This window comes from Mesitornis unicolor, unplaced genomic scaffold, assembly GCF_000695765.1.
Source record: "Mesitornis unicolor isolate BGI_N332 unplaced genomic scaffold, ASM69576v1 scaffold45708, whole genome shotgun sequence".
Lineage (NCBI taxonomy): Eukaryota > Metazoa > Chordata > Aves > Mesitornithiformes > Mesitornithidae > Mesitornis > Mesitornis unicolor.
In genome coordinates, this window is record NW_010200712.1 from 29,056 (window position 1) to 40,275 (window position 11,220).

Consider the following 11,220-nt stretch of genomic DNA (forward strand, 5'->3'; position numbering starts at 1 on the left):
TGCGCAGCCAGGAATCCAGGAGCTCCCTGGCCCCGTCGGCTGGAGAAGATGATTTACTGCCCGTTCATCTCCCTCCTCTTGCCCTCCCGTCTCCTCTACCAGAGGACATTTGTTTCATTGCTGTGACTGGTCTGGGCTTTACAGGGGAGGAGTTTTCTTTCATCTGTTTTTTTCTTTTTTTTTTTTTACTAGAAAAATTCAAAGGGATGTGGGCTGTGACAAGCCCTCTAACATGGTTTTTGTGCCACTGGGGTTTAGACAATTAGATGGCTGGCAGGTGTTTTGGACATCCCCTGACCTTGCAAATATGTGTGTTTTATAGGTGAAAGTGCGGGAGCCAGGAACTGGCATATTAAAATGTGCCTATTAGCATCATTAACATGGTTTGCATGGAAGGGTTTTGGCATGCCCTCCTCAAGGCTCGTGTTTTTATGGGCTTACTAATTTATGAGGCTGTAAAGAAATAACTGTTCCAGATACGTCTGTCTGTTAATGTTAAGCAGGCCTTAGCGTTCCTCTCCCCCTCGCGCTGGCAATGTCCCCGTGCCCCAGCTGGTGGCAGGTTGTGTCCCTCATCTTGCACAGTGATTCTGATGGGCACTGACACCAACCCACTCACTTGGCATCGCAAAGTTGGACACGAGGTGTCTCTTTTTTTATTTTTATTGGGTCACTCCAGTTATCTTGGTGCTGTCTTTTCGACCAGAGAGATGCAGTTGTTCCTTTATGTCCAAGTGTATGGAGTTGGAGGGGGGGGAGATATGAGGAGTCCTTGAAGTATTCTCCTTGGCTTAGCTGTCATCATGCTGAGAGCCTTCCTGAGCGTGGTGTTTTGTGACTGAAACCACATGTCCCTTTGGGACCGTCTTCTGTGAACTGCTCCAAAGGCAACAGGATGTCCTTGTCTTCTCCAAAGACAAGAGCTTGTCCATGCTCCTGGGTGCTGGGCTGGCCCACAGGAGATGGGTTGGTTGGCAAGTCTGCCACTGGTCTGCTGCTGCAGGCGACTTGCAACACCTCTCTGAGCTTTGATTTCTCCCTGTATAAAACGGGGGGCTATTCTGCATGCTGCTGTGAAAATACAGCTCTAGAAACAGGGTTTAAGAGCCTGCATTGCCATTGCATGGCAGCTCTTGTCTGCAGCAGAAAGATCATGAAAGCAGAAGTGAGGAGCCCTTGGTTTGCCAGATCAAGGGTGGGTTTGTGTTTGTTACATTAGTGCCAGGATGCTGTTCTGAGGAGGCTGAAGCATGCCCATGAGCCCCAAGGGTCATCGTGTGTCAGGAGCGCAGTTCCAGTGGTGAGGACGGCTGCTTTGAGAGAGTCAGTATGACAACCCCTCTTCCAGTGCAGCACATGGCTGAGTGGCTTGCCAAAGGCGACCTGCTTCGATACCCAGTGGTAGTTAAGAGCACTTAATCAGCAAAAGAAAAGTGAATTTCTGTGACGCAGGCTGCAGCCAACTTAGACGTGTGTCTGAACCACAGCAGTGGCTGCACCCCACTGAACGCTGTCTGAAAGCAAAGTCCTGTAGAAATGAAGCCCCAGGAAAGGTGCCCTGGAAAGAGCGATGGGCTGCTTTGGAGAGGGCGAGGAACTTGCCAAGAGATTTTGTGGTAAAGGCAGCAGAGTGGGCCTGGTTGTCTGCTTCCACCCCAGGGCTGTTACACAGTTGTATGTATATAGGTGTATGCTGTGTGTCGCACAGGATTTAACACCAGGCTTCCATCCTTGCTCGTGCGTCCTGGAGTATTTTACACTTGGTGTGTTAAAAGCTTACAGGAGACCTAAGAACCTATGAAAACCTGCTCGTCACAGCCGTGCCCATCAGGGTCCTCGTTGTCCATCACGAAATATGTCTCTGCCTCCCGCCATCAGACACACCAGAATACTCAGCAGCTTTAAATAGCAGCTGTAGGTGTTTTTGTCCTCCTCATCCAGATGATGCTGTCTGGAAGTTTAGAATGTGCCACATTCAGCTGTCTGCCAGACGGGATCATGGATATCCCACACTTGGGATATCCAGTGCTGGGAGCCTGTCCTGGTGGGAAGATCCTGATATCGGATCTCGAGGCTGGGGCCAGGCTGCAGATGCTCTCTCCTGTAAAGCTTCTAGACATTTGGCCCGATGCTATTAAGGATCAGATCAAAGCATTGCTCCTTGTGGTGCTAATGAGGGCAAGGAATAGTGTTCCTATCCGAAAGCTGCAGGAGCAAGGGCTGCAAATCAGTTTCTTCCTTATTTGCTATAAAACACTTTAGGTACTGGGCTGATAATGGGAGAAAGTGCTTGTCCCTAGGAGCACTGGCCTTTAAGCTTGTGGATATGCTGCTGGGCTTCCAGCTAGAGCTCTCTGACTGGCAGTGGGAAGTTGTGGAGAAAGTCAGTATCTTAACTGGAAAGAAATCGGAGCTGAAAAGTGAAGGCCGACCTCTTCCAGAGCATGCAGGTCACATCCTTTGTCCCACAGGTGGTAAGTGTTGTTTGGGTTCTGTAAGACAGCGTGCACCCTCTGACTGTTCTCAGCAGTGGTTTACAGTTCTGTTTTTAAAACACTGTCGCTGGCTTCATTACCTGACAGTCTTCGGCCCTCTCACCAAGGGGAGGACGTTTCCTGCCACGTGTCTTGGCTGCTGCTTGTTGCTTGGCTGCTCCTCCTTTGTTTTGCTCTGCACACTGCTCTCGGCTTCATCGCGGTGCAGGTGGTGCTCAAGGTGAGACTGTGGCTTTATGTCCTTTCACGCTGCTGAGGAGGAGACCTGGGAAGTGACTGGAATTACTGTTCTGCCTGTGAATTGCCTTTTCCAAGCCAAGTGCTGCTGGGGAAGGCCTCGGGTATCTCACGAGTGTACCAGCCGTTACGTCTCCCACAAAGTCCGTGCTGTGAACAGAGAATAACCTGGTGCACTCCACTGGAAAGAAACACTTCTTTCCCTTTCTGCTTTCTGAGGCAACACAAAGCTGGTGTGTGGTCTGGGTGCTGTGTGTGGTGCAGGCTGAGCTACTTCCTATGAAATCTCCCAAAAAGCTGGAGAACTGGGGGAGTCCCTGGGTCTGCGGTTCCTCACTGGCCTGAGCCACTTTGGTTCTTCCCCTGACGCTGCTGTTGCGACCCCTGCTTTGTGCTGCTGCTGGTGCTTGTTGCATCCTGCATTGCTCCGTGTGCTACACGTGCAGAAGAGGTGTGCTCTGCTGTTTCTGCTGTTTTTGTAATTTAATGCATTGACAGGGTGCTAATGTGCCAACCTCTGCAGGGCAATTTCTGTGAAGATCCAGTGAAGGGGACAGAAAAGTTTTTTGGGTGTTTGTTTTTTTAAAACAATATGTATTTTAAATTAAATATATTTAAATGTATTTAAATATTTAAAGTGTATTTTCCCCTCCTCTAAGCTTTTCCACAGAAAGTAGTAGAAGTACGCATTTTCACAGGCCCACTGATTGCACGAGCCAGCCCCTCTCTCTCTATATCAGAGCCAGTGATTTCCTGAGGTACCGTTGTGACATCCCCCTGTTCCCGAGCTGCCACTGTGTATTTTGATTACCAGCCTCATGGCTGAGCACCCCTTGCTTTATGGGGGGTTATCCTGTTCGCAGACGTGCTCTGCTCCCAGCTCCCCACGTGCTACGTGTCCCACAGCTCCAGCATTAAAACATTTTGGTATCGCTCTTTTCCAAGTGTGGTGTTTCTCCAGTTGCCTTGATTATTCTTCATTTACAGCGCATCACTTCTTGGAGGGTACACGCAGTTTAGCTGTGGAGGTGATGAAATAAGATGGCCTGCTGTAAAACCGCAGAAATAAATGAGGATGGCTGTAGATTTTGTCACTACCTGGGTGGGGGTGTTACCAAAGCAGCCTTCAACTGATGCACTTGAGTGTGTTCTCCTAATTCTGCTGCAGGCCAAACCACTGGGAAGCGCAGCAGCACTGGAGGCTCAGTGGGCTTTCCCCGGGGTTGTTAAACACCAAGCAACCAGGCTTCTGCAAATGGACAGCGAAGGCTTGGGTTTTAAAAAAGCAAGGGGCAGTGGCTATTGGAGCAGCTGGTTGCTATTTGCTGGGGAAACAACGTACTCTAATACACATACAAAATCAGTGGTTTAGAGGAGAACTAAGGTGAATGTACCTGCAGCAGTGGCTGCTCTCCTGCTGCTGGGAAAGCAAAGCAAAGCGGTGAAAGACTCTCACCTACTGCCCAGGGAGGCTGAACAAAGAGGGGGCAAAAGTATAGCACTTGGGAGGGGGGGGGTTTGTTGTTTTTGAAGTGGCCTGATGCCCCAGCCTGTAAGGTATCACACCTGGGATGTGTACTGCAGTGGAGTGTGGTGGGGGTCCCCGTAAACAGCAGCTGAAATCCACACCTCAAAGTGAGCAGCCCCTTCCAGCAGGGCAGTTCCCTAAAAGTGTTTTACAGCATTTGCTGTGCTAGGAAAGTAGCTGCTTCCCCTAGGGGTGGGGCTCACAGGCTAGAAATACCTCTCTTTCCTTTTCTATTGATGGTGGCTCTTGTTAATGTTCTTGAAGTGCAAAATAGCCAAATTTTTGCTGCAGAAACACTTGCATTTGCCCAAGGACTTGAGTTGTGTGTAGGCCAGTTGCCAGGCTAAGCGGATACATTATGGACACCATTCCTCTACCTGAATTCCCAGTTGTGGTTTTCTGTGGTATTGTCTAATAGTGGTATTATATTATAATGCTATAATGTCTAAAAGTCCTGGAATAACTCCACTTTTAGCTCAGAAACTTGAACAATAAATGCAGGCTAGCCAGGTGTTTAGGCAGGGTATGGCTGTCTAATTGCCATGTCTAGGTAGGTGAGTTTGGCTCAATCTCAGTAATTTCAGATTTAAAAAGCTGCAGTAACAGCCTTATTGGGACTCCAGTGCTGTCCTCAGGAGAAGCACCAGACCACTGTGCAGGGCTTTTGAAACCACCACTTTCAGGTAGAAATCCATGTAACACATGTGCTGTAATGAGCAGCTTACCTAGTCAGTAAAAACAGCAGCTTGCCTGATTACCGTAGTTTTGTTTTCTTTCTTAGCCCCTGCCTGCCAGCCTGTTCAAAAGTAGGGCTATCTCCGTGCTGGGGGAGGTTTGCCCTGTTTTCAGTCCACTTCACTCTAGGAATGTAACTGTGATGGTCACAGCAAAAGCCTGGTGACCCAGAGACCCCTTCACAGTAATGCCAGTCAAGAAATTAAAATTGCATGTTGATGATGCGTGTAAGAGGCATTTCAGGTGACTCTCGGGTTTTGACTGGCGTTGGACTGTCTCTGCAGAGCTGCCTATGAGCAGGGGCAAGAGTGGAGGGCAGAGGAACAAGAGCAGAGCAAGGCCTGCAAAGCAGACAAGAGGAGGAGTGGTGAAAGCTGAAGTGCATGCTTCAAAAGACAGACCTTGAGGGAACAAACAGGGCCTGTGTGACCTACTGGGAGCAGACGTGGGCTTTGGGTAGGGTGAAGGAAGCCAGAGCAGGTCCATCGTACAAGACTGTCAAGTCACTCTGTCCTGCAGGCCGACAGGCCGATGCCATTTCTGCCCAGTGTTGTGCATGGCTCTGGGTTTACTGTGCAGGGGATGAAAGCTTTCTGTGTAGGAGCTGGTACGGCTTCTCTGTGGAAAGTGAGCACAGAAGTTCACACACATTGTTACTTGTGCTCTGGCTGAGGGTAAGGTCTCTTCTAGAGAGGCCAAAGATCCTGCGTTTCCCTCTCTGCGATTATGCTTTGAAATTATCTTAAAAAAAACCCCTACTACTACACCTGAGTTTGAAGATGCCATTACATAGACTCGTAGGCTTTGCTGTCTAAGAATATAACTGCAGCAGCTGTATTCTACTGCAGGACTGAATTTTAATATAGCCTACGTTTTTATAAGCTAGGAGCTACTGAAGGAGCAATGCAGGGCATACGCCTCCATCAGCACTCAGAAGTGGCTCTGAGTGCTTCAGGACTGGAAGAATCAGTCAAAGCAAGTATTTAAACAAATTCTTCTTCAACCAAGAAGTACAGGCAGCAAGAAAAACCCATGCACTTCATCCTAGGTAACTAGTTTGAAATACCTTGGGAACAGTGCTGGACACTGCAAGATGTTAATGCAGAGCAGCACCGCTGCTGCTGTTTGAGGGAGATGAGGTGTGGGGTAACCAGGAATGGGTACGAGGCTGAAGCTGTCACCGATGCTGTAAAATCACCGCTGCTTGTGAGAAGCAGAGCTCCCCAGTTGGTGTCATTCACTGACACCTGCATCTGCAGCGGGGACGCAGGATAAGGGTGAGATTCCCCCAGCACAGGTAACGCTCGCTCTGCAGCCAGAGGCACACACAGGCTCCTTCCGCAGCCATTCACTATAAACAGGTACCATTTCTGATTTTATTTCATCATAACATACAGGTAATGCTCATGACACAACAAGATGAGAAACTCTCATCTCTCTGAACCATTTCACCAGCTTGCCATACACCAAAGAACATTATATTCATACTGAACATGTACACGTTTCCTGCCTCGCATCCTCCACTTCGCTTTCCAAACTTCTGCAACCCATTTCCAGCATTGTTCAGGTACAGGACGCTACTTCTGACAGGAGACAGGGACCACCCTGTGCGGGGCACGGGGTTACGGTTTCCTCCTACAGGAACCCGTCCCCTAAAAATGCTGAGCCTACAGCTTTGATTGATTCAGTGACTATAGCGTATTGGAAATCACGAGGAGCCAGAAACCCAGATTTCAGTTCCTTAGAAGGTGATTAATGAAACGAAATGCAAATGTACATATTTGTATGTATTGAGAGAAGGGGGACACACGTGTAAAAGAGCACAAAAGACAGGAAAATCCTGTTTCTGCCTCCAGGGATTGATTTGTGTTGACCTCCATTAACTGATTTAAGTCAAAGACACGGGCTTGTACTGAAATCTGGCTGAGAGGAGCACTGCTACATCATTTACGCCCACGTATACACACAGAGAGTGTGTATATACACTGAAAGTAGCTGTAAGGGAATCGCTTTCACTCGCTATGTAAACAGAGACAAGTGGCACTGTGTTTAATGACCAGCCCAGACCTGACACGCTTTCCAGTGCGCCGTCAACCTCTCCTTTGCCCAGACTCCCCCTTCTTCCAGCATCTCCTACGCACGGCCCAGACACAGCCTCTGGGGTTGGTTACTCCTGGTGCTTCCTCCCTCTCTCTCTCTGCGCCTTTTGCACTTTTTTAGCATCAAGTTAATCAACGCTGTAGCTTTCAGTGCTATTTTAAAACAGTCCGCTGTTTTAGGAAATTAAAGTCACATCCTAGCCAAAAAAACATAACAATGATAAAATCTTCTCTGCCTTTCAATACAGTAAAACCTGAGATTTGAGTCACAAACTAGCTAAACTTACAGTAAAAACAAAACTGAAAAGAAAACTAAACCAAAAAACATAACCCAAGCTGCTGACATGAATTAGGGCTTCAGATTGCTGCGGACAATTTTTTTTTTAAAGCTGTTGGCCAGGGGTAAGGATTTGTTATGTGTGATTTACAGTTTTCAGCTGCCTGCACTGAAATGGGACAAAACAACGTCCACGTGTTCTGAGGGTGCCGGGGCAGACCGAGCCAACACGTGTGCAGCTCCCATCAGAGCACGTGGGATGAAGCTTTTACCTGGTGCCTCTGGTACCACCCTTCCTGCAGCAACGTGTGTGCACAAAACAAGTTGAGCAGTGGCCACCGAGGTACCGCAAGGATGGGAGCTGGAGGGGAGGGCCGCTGCTGCGCTGCCAAAACCACGAGAAGGGCTGTGCCCCATCTGCCACAATCCACCCTGCTGGCTGCAGGGCAGTGACACCTCCTCAAGCTGCGGTGGCGAGGGTGAGGACGCAGTGCAGGCCAGCAGCAGCGCAGCTACAGGTGTCTGCAGCCAAACTCTGCAGCCCCATCTCATGCTGGGGAACCAGGACCCTATGCTGGGACAGAGGACAAGGGCCTGGATCAAGCTCCTCTGGAGCTGTGAGCTGGGAGGTGAGCTGGCTTTCCATTAACACTGGCTCTTTTCAAACCCCCAATTCGGTCACACCACACTATGGGAGGGGACACTGGAGGTCCCCTTCTGTCTCCCTTGGCTAGCCAGACTTCTTGGATGAAGTCTGCAAACCTCATGAGAAGCTTCTCTCGCTCTCCAAGTCCCCATGGCTTGAGTGAGGATGTTGGGATGGAAAAAACCCAGCCACCCAAATTGTCCCTACCCTGCAGGTGACTGGAACCGAATATGAAAAGCAGCTCCTTAATGGCACTGCTCAGTTAAGGACAAAAACCCATTTTTAGCTTTTAAAAAACAAACAAAAAAAAGCGCCTTCAAGAGCCACCTAGTGAATTGTCAATTGGCAAGAACAAGATGTTGTGGTATGGTACCAGCCACTTCTCTTGCACATCATTGTAAGTATTAACCACTCTGTTATCGCTTAGAAGCCAAAGCAGCTACCCTTCCCCCAGCAGCCAGCTTAATATAAAAAACCAGCAATACTGCTTCTTTTACATTTCAAAAGACTGGGGGAAATGGTCCTAAGTATGGGTCATTTGTGTGTTTTAAGAATTGCTGCTGAGCCAGCTGAAACACTTGTGCGTAGACAGCTTTAAAAAAAACCACCGACATCCAATGTGGCTAGTCCTTACTTGTTCACATTGCTTATGAACTGACTACCAGCAGCTGGCAGCCATAAAGCCCTAGTTTGTTTATTATATTTTTGAGGTACTGGGGTTTTATTTTCTCTCCGAAGCAGCTCTCTAGCGAATCACCTAAAGCCTATCCATGAGAACAATAGTTACACCAGTATTTACAGTCGTCCGAACAGCACGTTCAGACCAGCCTTGCTGTAACCAGTCCCTATGGCCTTTGGAATTGCTCCCGGTCTCCTTTCCGACAGCAGAAAGGTGTCCCTTCAGGGGTTGGCTCAGTGTCAGGGCTAAGGTGCATGGGTGAAGATGTGGGGTGCGAGGAGGGGAGAACGAAACTGGCTTTGATGGGCAGGACCGCGTTTCAGTGGAACCAGAGAAAGGGTTTGAGACCGAGAGAGCTGCCTTTTTAAAGACCACTGCAAGGATGTGCAATCCATCGCCTGTAATTGCTTCCTCTGTCAGGGAAAGATCTTGGAGACGTTCTGCCCTTGTCCAGGAAAGGGAAGGAGAAAAGCCCCGCGGTACGCTTGGTCTCCTTGGACGCTCACTTGTCGTTTCTTTGCCATATTACTCTAGCCACTGTGTTCACACTGAAGCCTCGCATTTCTTCCCTCCCCCCACACCTTTTTGCACAAAGTCTGTCCTTTTCAGATTTACAGGGACCTCTCAAATGCTGGGGGAGTGGCCTGGAGAGGGAAGCAACTCCGATACAGTCACGCAAGCCCGCTGCCCCTCAAGACACTTCAATGATTTCCATGCTGCCCGAAAAGCTCGACTGGCTGCCTACTTTCCCCAGCTCTTCCCGGGATCTGTTGTCGGCCATGATGCTCTCCCCGAACTCCATCTGGCAGCTCCTGCGCTTGAACTGCTTTTCAAAAGAGCTCTCCTCGTGCCAGCTGCGCCTGGAGTCGCCCCGGTCGCCCTGCTTTGGCCTCCGGCGCACGGCGCAGGCCTGCTCGCAGCCTGTGGGCAGCTGACCACAGCTGTAGGCCGGGTAAGCAGCGCTGTTCCCGTAGATGGCAGAGGCGGAGTAGAAGTGCGAGGACTCGGCTGCAAAATACCAGCTGTTGGTAAGGGACGCAGCCGAGGTCTGCGGAGCCAGGATGTCCGAGTGCCAGCCTTTCAGGCCCAGCCCAGCAGCTGCTGACTTCGCCAGGTGCTGCTGGCTGGTGGAGAGGCCAAACAAGAAGTTCGTTTGGTAGTTGTCCTCCATGCTCCCGCTGCGGTGGAGGGGGTACAGGAGCGACCGCTGTGTGGTGGCACCGCCGCCGGCTCTCCCCAGGTGCTGCCGTTTGCTCTGGCTGTCCAGCTGCCAGGGGTTCTGGGCTTTTTCGGGAGGGTTTGCTTCCTCTTTGTCAGGGCTGGTCTCTGGGGTCTGCTCCGAGACCTCCTGGACAGGGGAGAACTGACACAGCTTGCTGCTGCCCTCCAGAGCAGCGGCGTGTTTGTAGTACTCCAGGGTGTCTTCAGAGGAGGCGAAGCCCTGGACCGCTGCGGTCACGCAGCTGCTGCTTGCCGTGTAGGACACCGATTTGATGTCCAAAGAGAAGGAGCGCTTCAGCCGGTTGCTGTCCTCCACCTTATCCAGGGAGACGTGCAGTCCGTTGATGCCCTGCACCAGGGGGCCGTCTTCCAGCGGGGACAAGTGGCCGTGTGGCACGCTGCCGCAGTCCGTCGGCTTCTGCTCCACGATCTCGGAGGTAGCGGTAATGCAGAGCTGGCTGCTGGAGAGGCTGCTCTGCCCCCCCTCTGGCGCCAGCACGTGCTCGCTGCTTTTTTCCAAATGCAGAAGTTTCAGCTTACTGATATGTGCGGGCTGACCGCTCTGGGGCTTGAGCTTCTTCTCAAAGTCCAAAAGCTGGCCCAGGAAGTTGAAGTTGGGAGAAATGGTTGGCCTTTTTTCTTTCACAAATCTGGAAAGAGGGGACAAACAAAACGGGTATTAATGTCAGGACCTGCTGCTCACACCTGAGATAACCCCAGGGTGATTGCTCTGAATGCTGACAGCCTCATCTTAACCTGTTAGGGGGCCTGGGCTGGGGTTCAGTCAAGCACAGGAAACACAGATGGAAAAAAAAAAAAAGCAGCTTTTAAGCAAGATAATGCTGGATGCTCAAAATTCTCTCTGCAGCTTACTTAAAGATGGCTAAAAAAGGGAAAAGAAAGCATTCTTTGTACCTCTTTATGATGTCCACAACAAGGTTTGAGGGGATCATTTTCCTTATTTTACTTCAGATCCATGGGATCTCTCTACCTTGGTTTCTGACCAAAGAGCTCCTCCAGTTCTGCATGACGAGCGTCAGAGCTCAGCCAAGAGCCCTGCGCTTCCCCTGCAGTGCAGCCACAGACCACCTTCCCCACCATCCAAAGGGATGAAATGCCCTGTTCCTGTCACCTCTCCCATGCAGTTGTCATTGCAGTGAGTGCTTCCTGCCCTGTTCATCTTTGCCAGGCCAGAGCAAATGCCAGCGATTTCTAGCATGCTCTGCTACTGTCCACTGACATGAGCATCCAACAGAGAAAGGAACAAATGCAGCATTAAAACCAAAAAGGTGTGGGTGTTCAG

The 11,220-nt window shown here is 50.1% G+C and overlaps 1 protein-coding gene across 1 annotated transcript in view; it reads right to left on the reverse strand.

Moving 5' to 3' along the window:
* Window positions 1–9,387: 9,387 nt before the first annotated feature.
* The window catches only part of DUSP16 (dual specificity phosphatase 16), a 29,894-nt gene continuing 28,061 nt past the window's right edge, over window positions 9,388–11,220 (reverse strand). Inside the window, 1 exon segment of the mRNA XM_010189839.1 lies at window positions 9,388–10,567. Coding sequence (XP_010188141.1) covers window positions 9,388–10,567 — 1,180 coding nt within the window.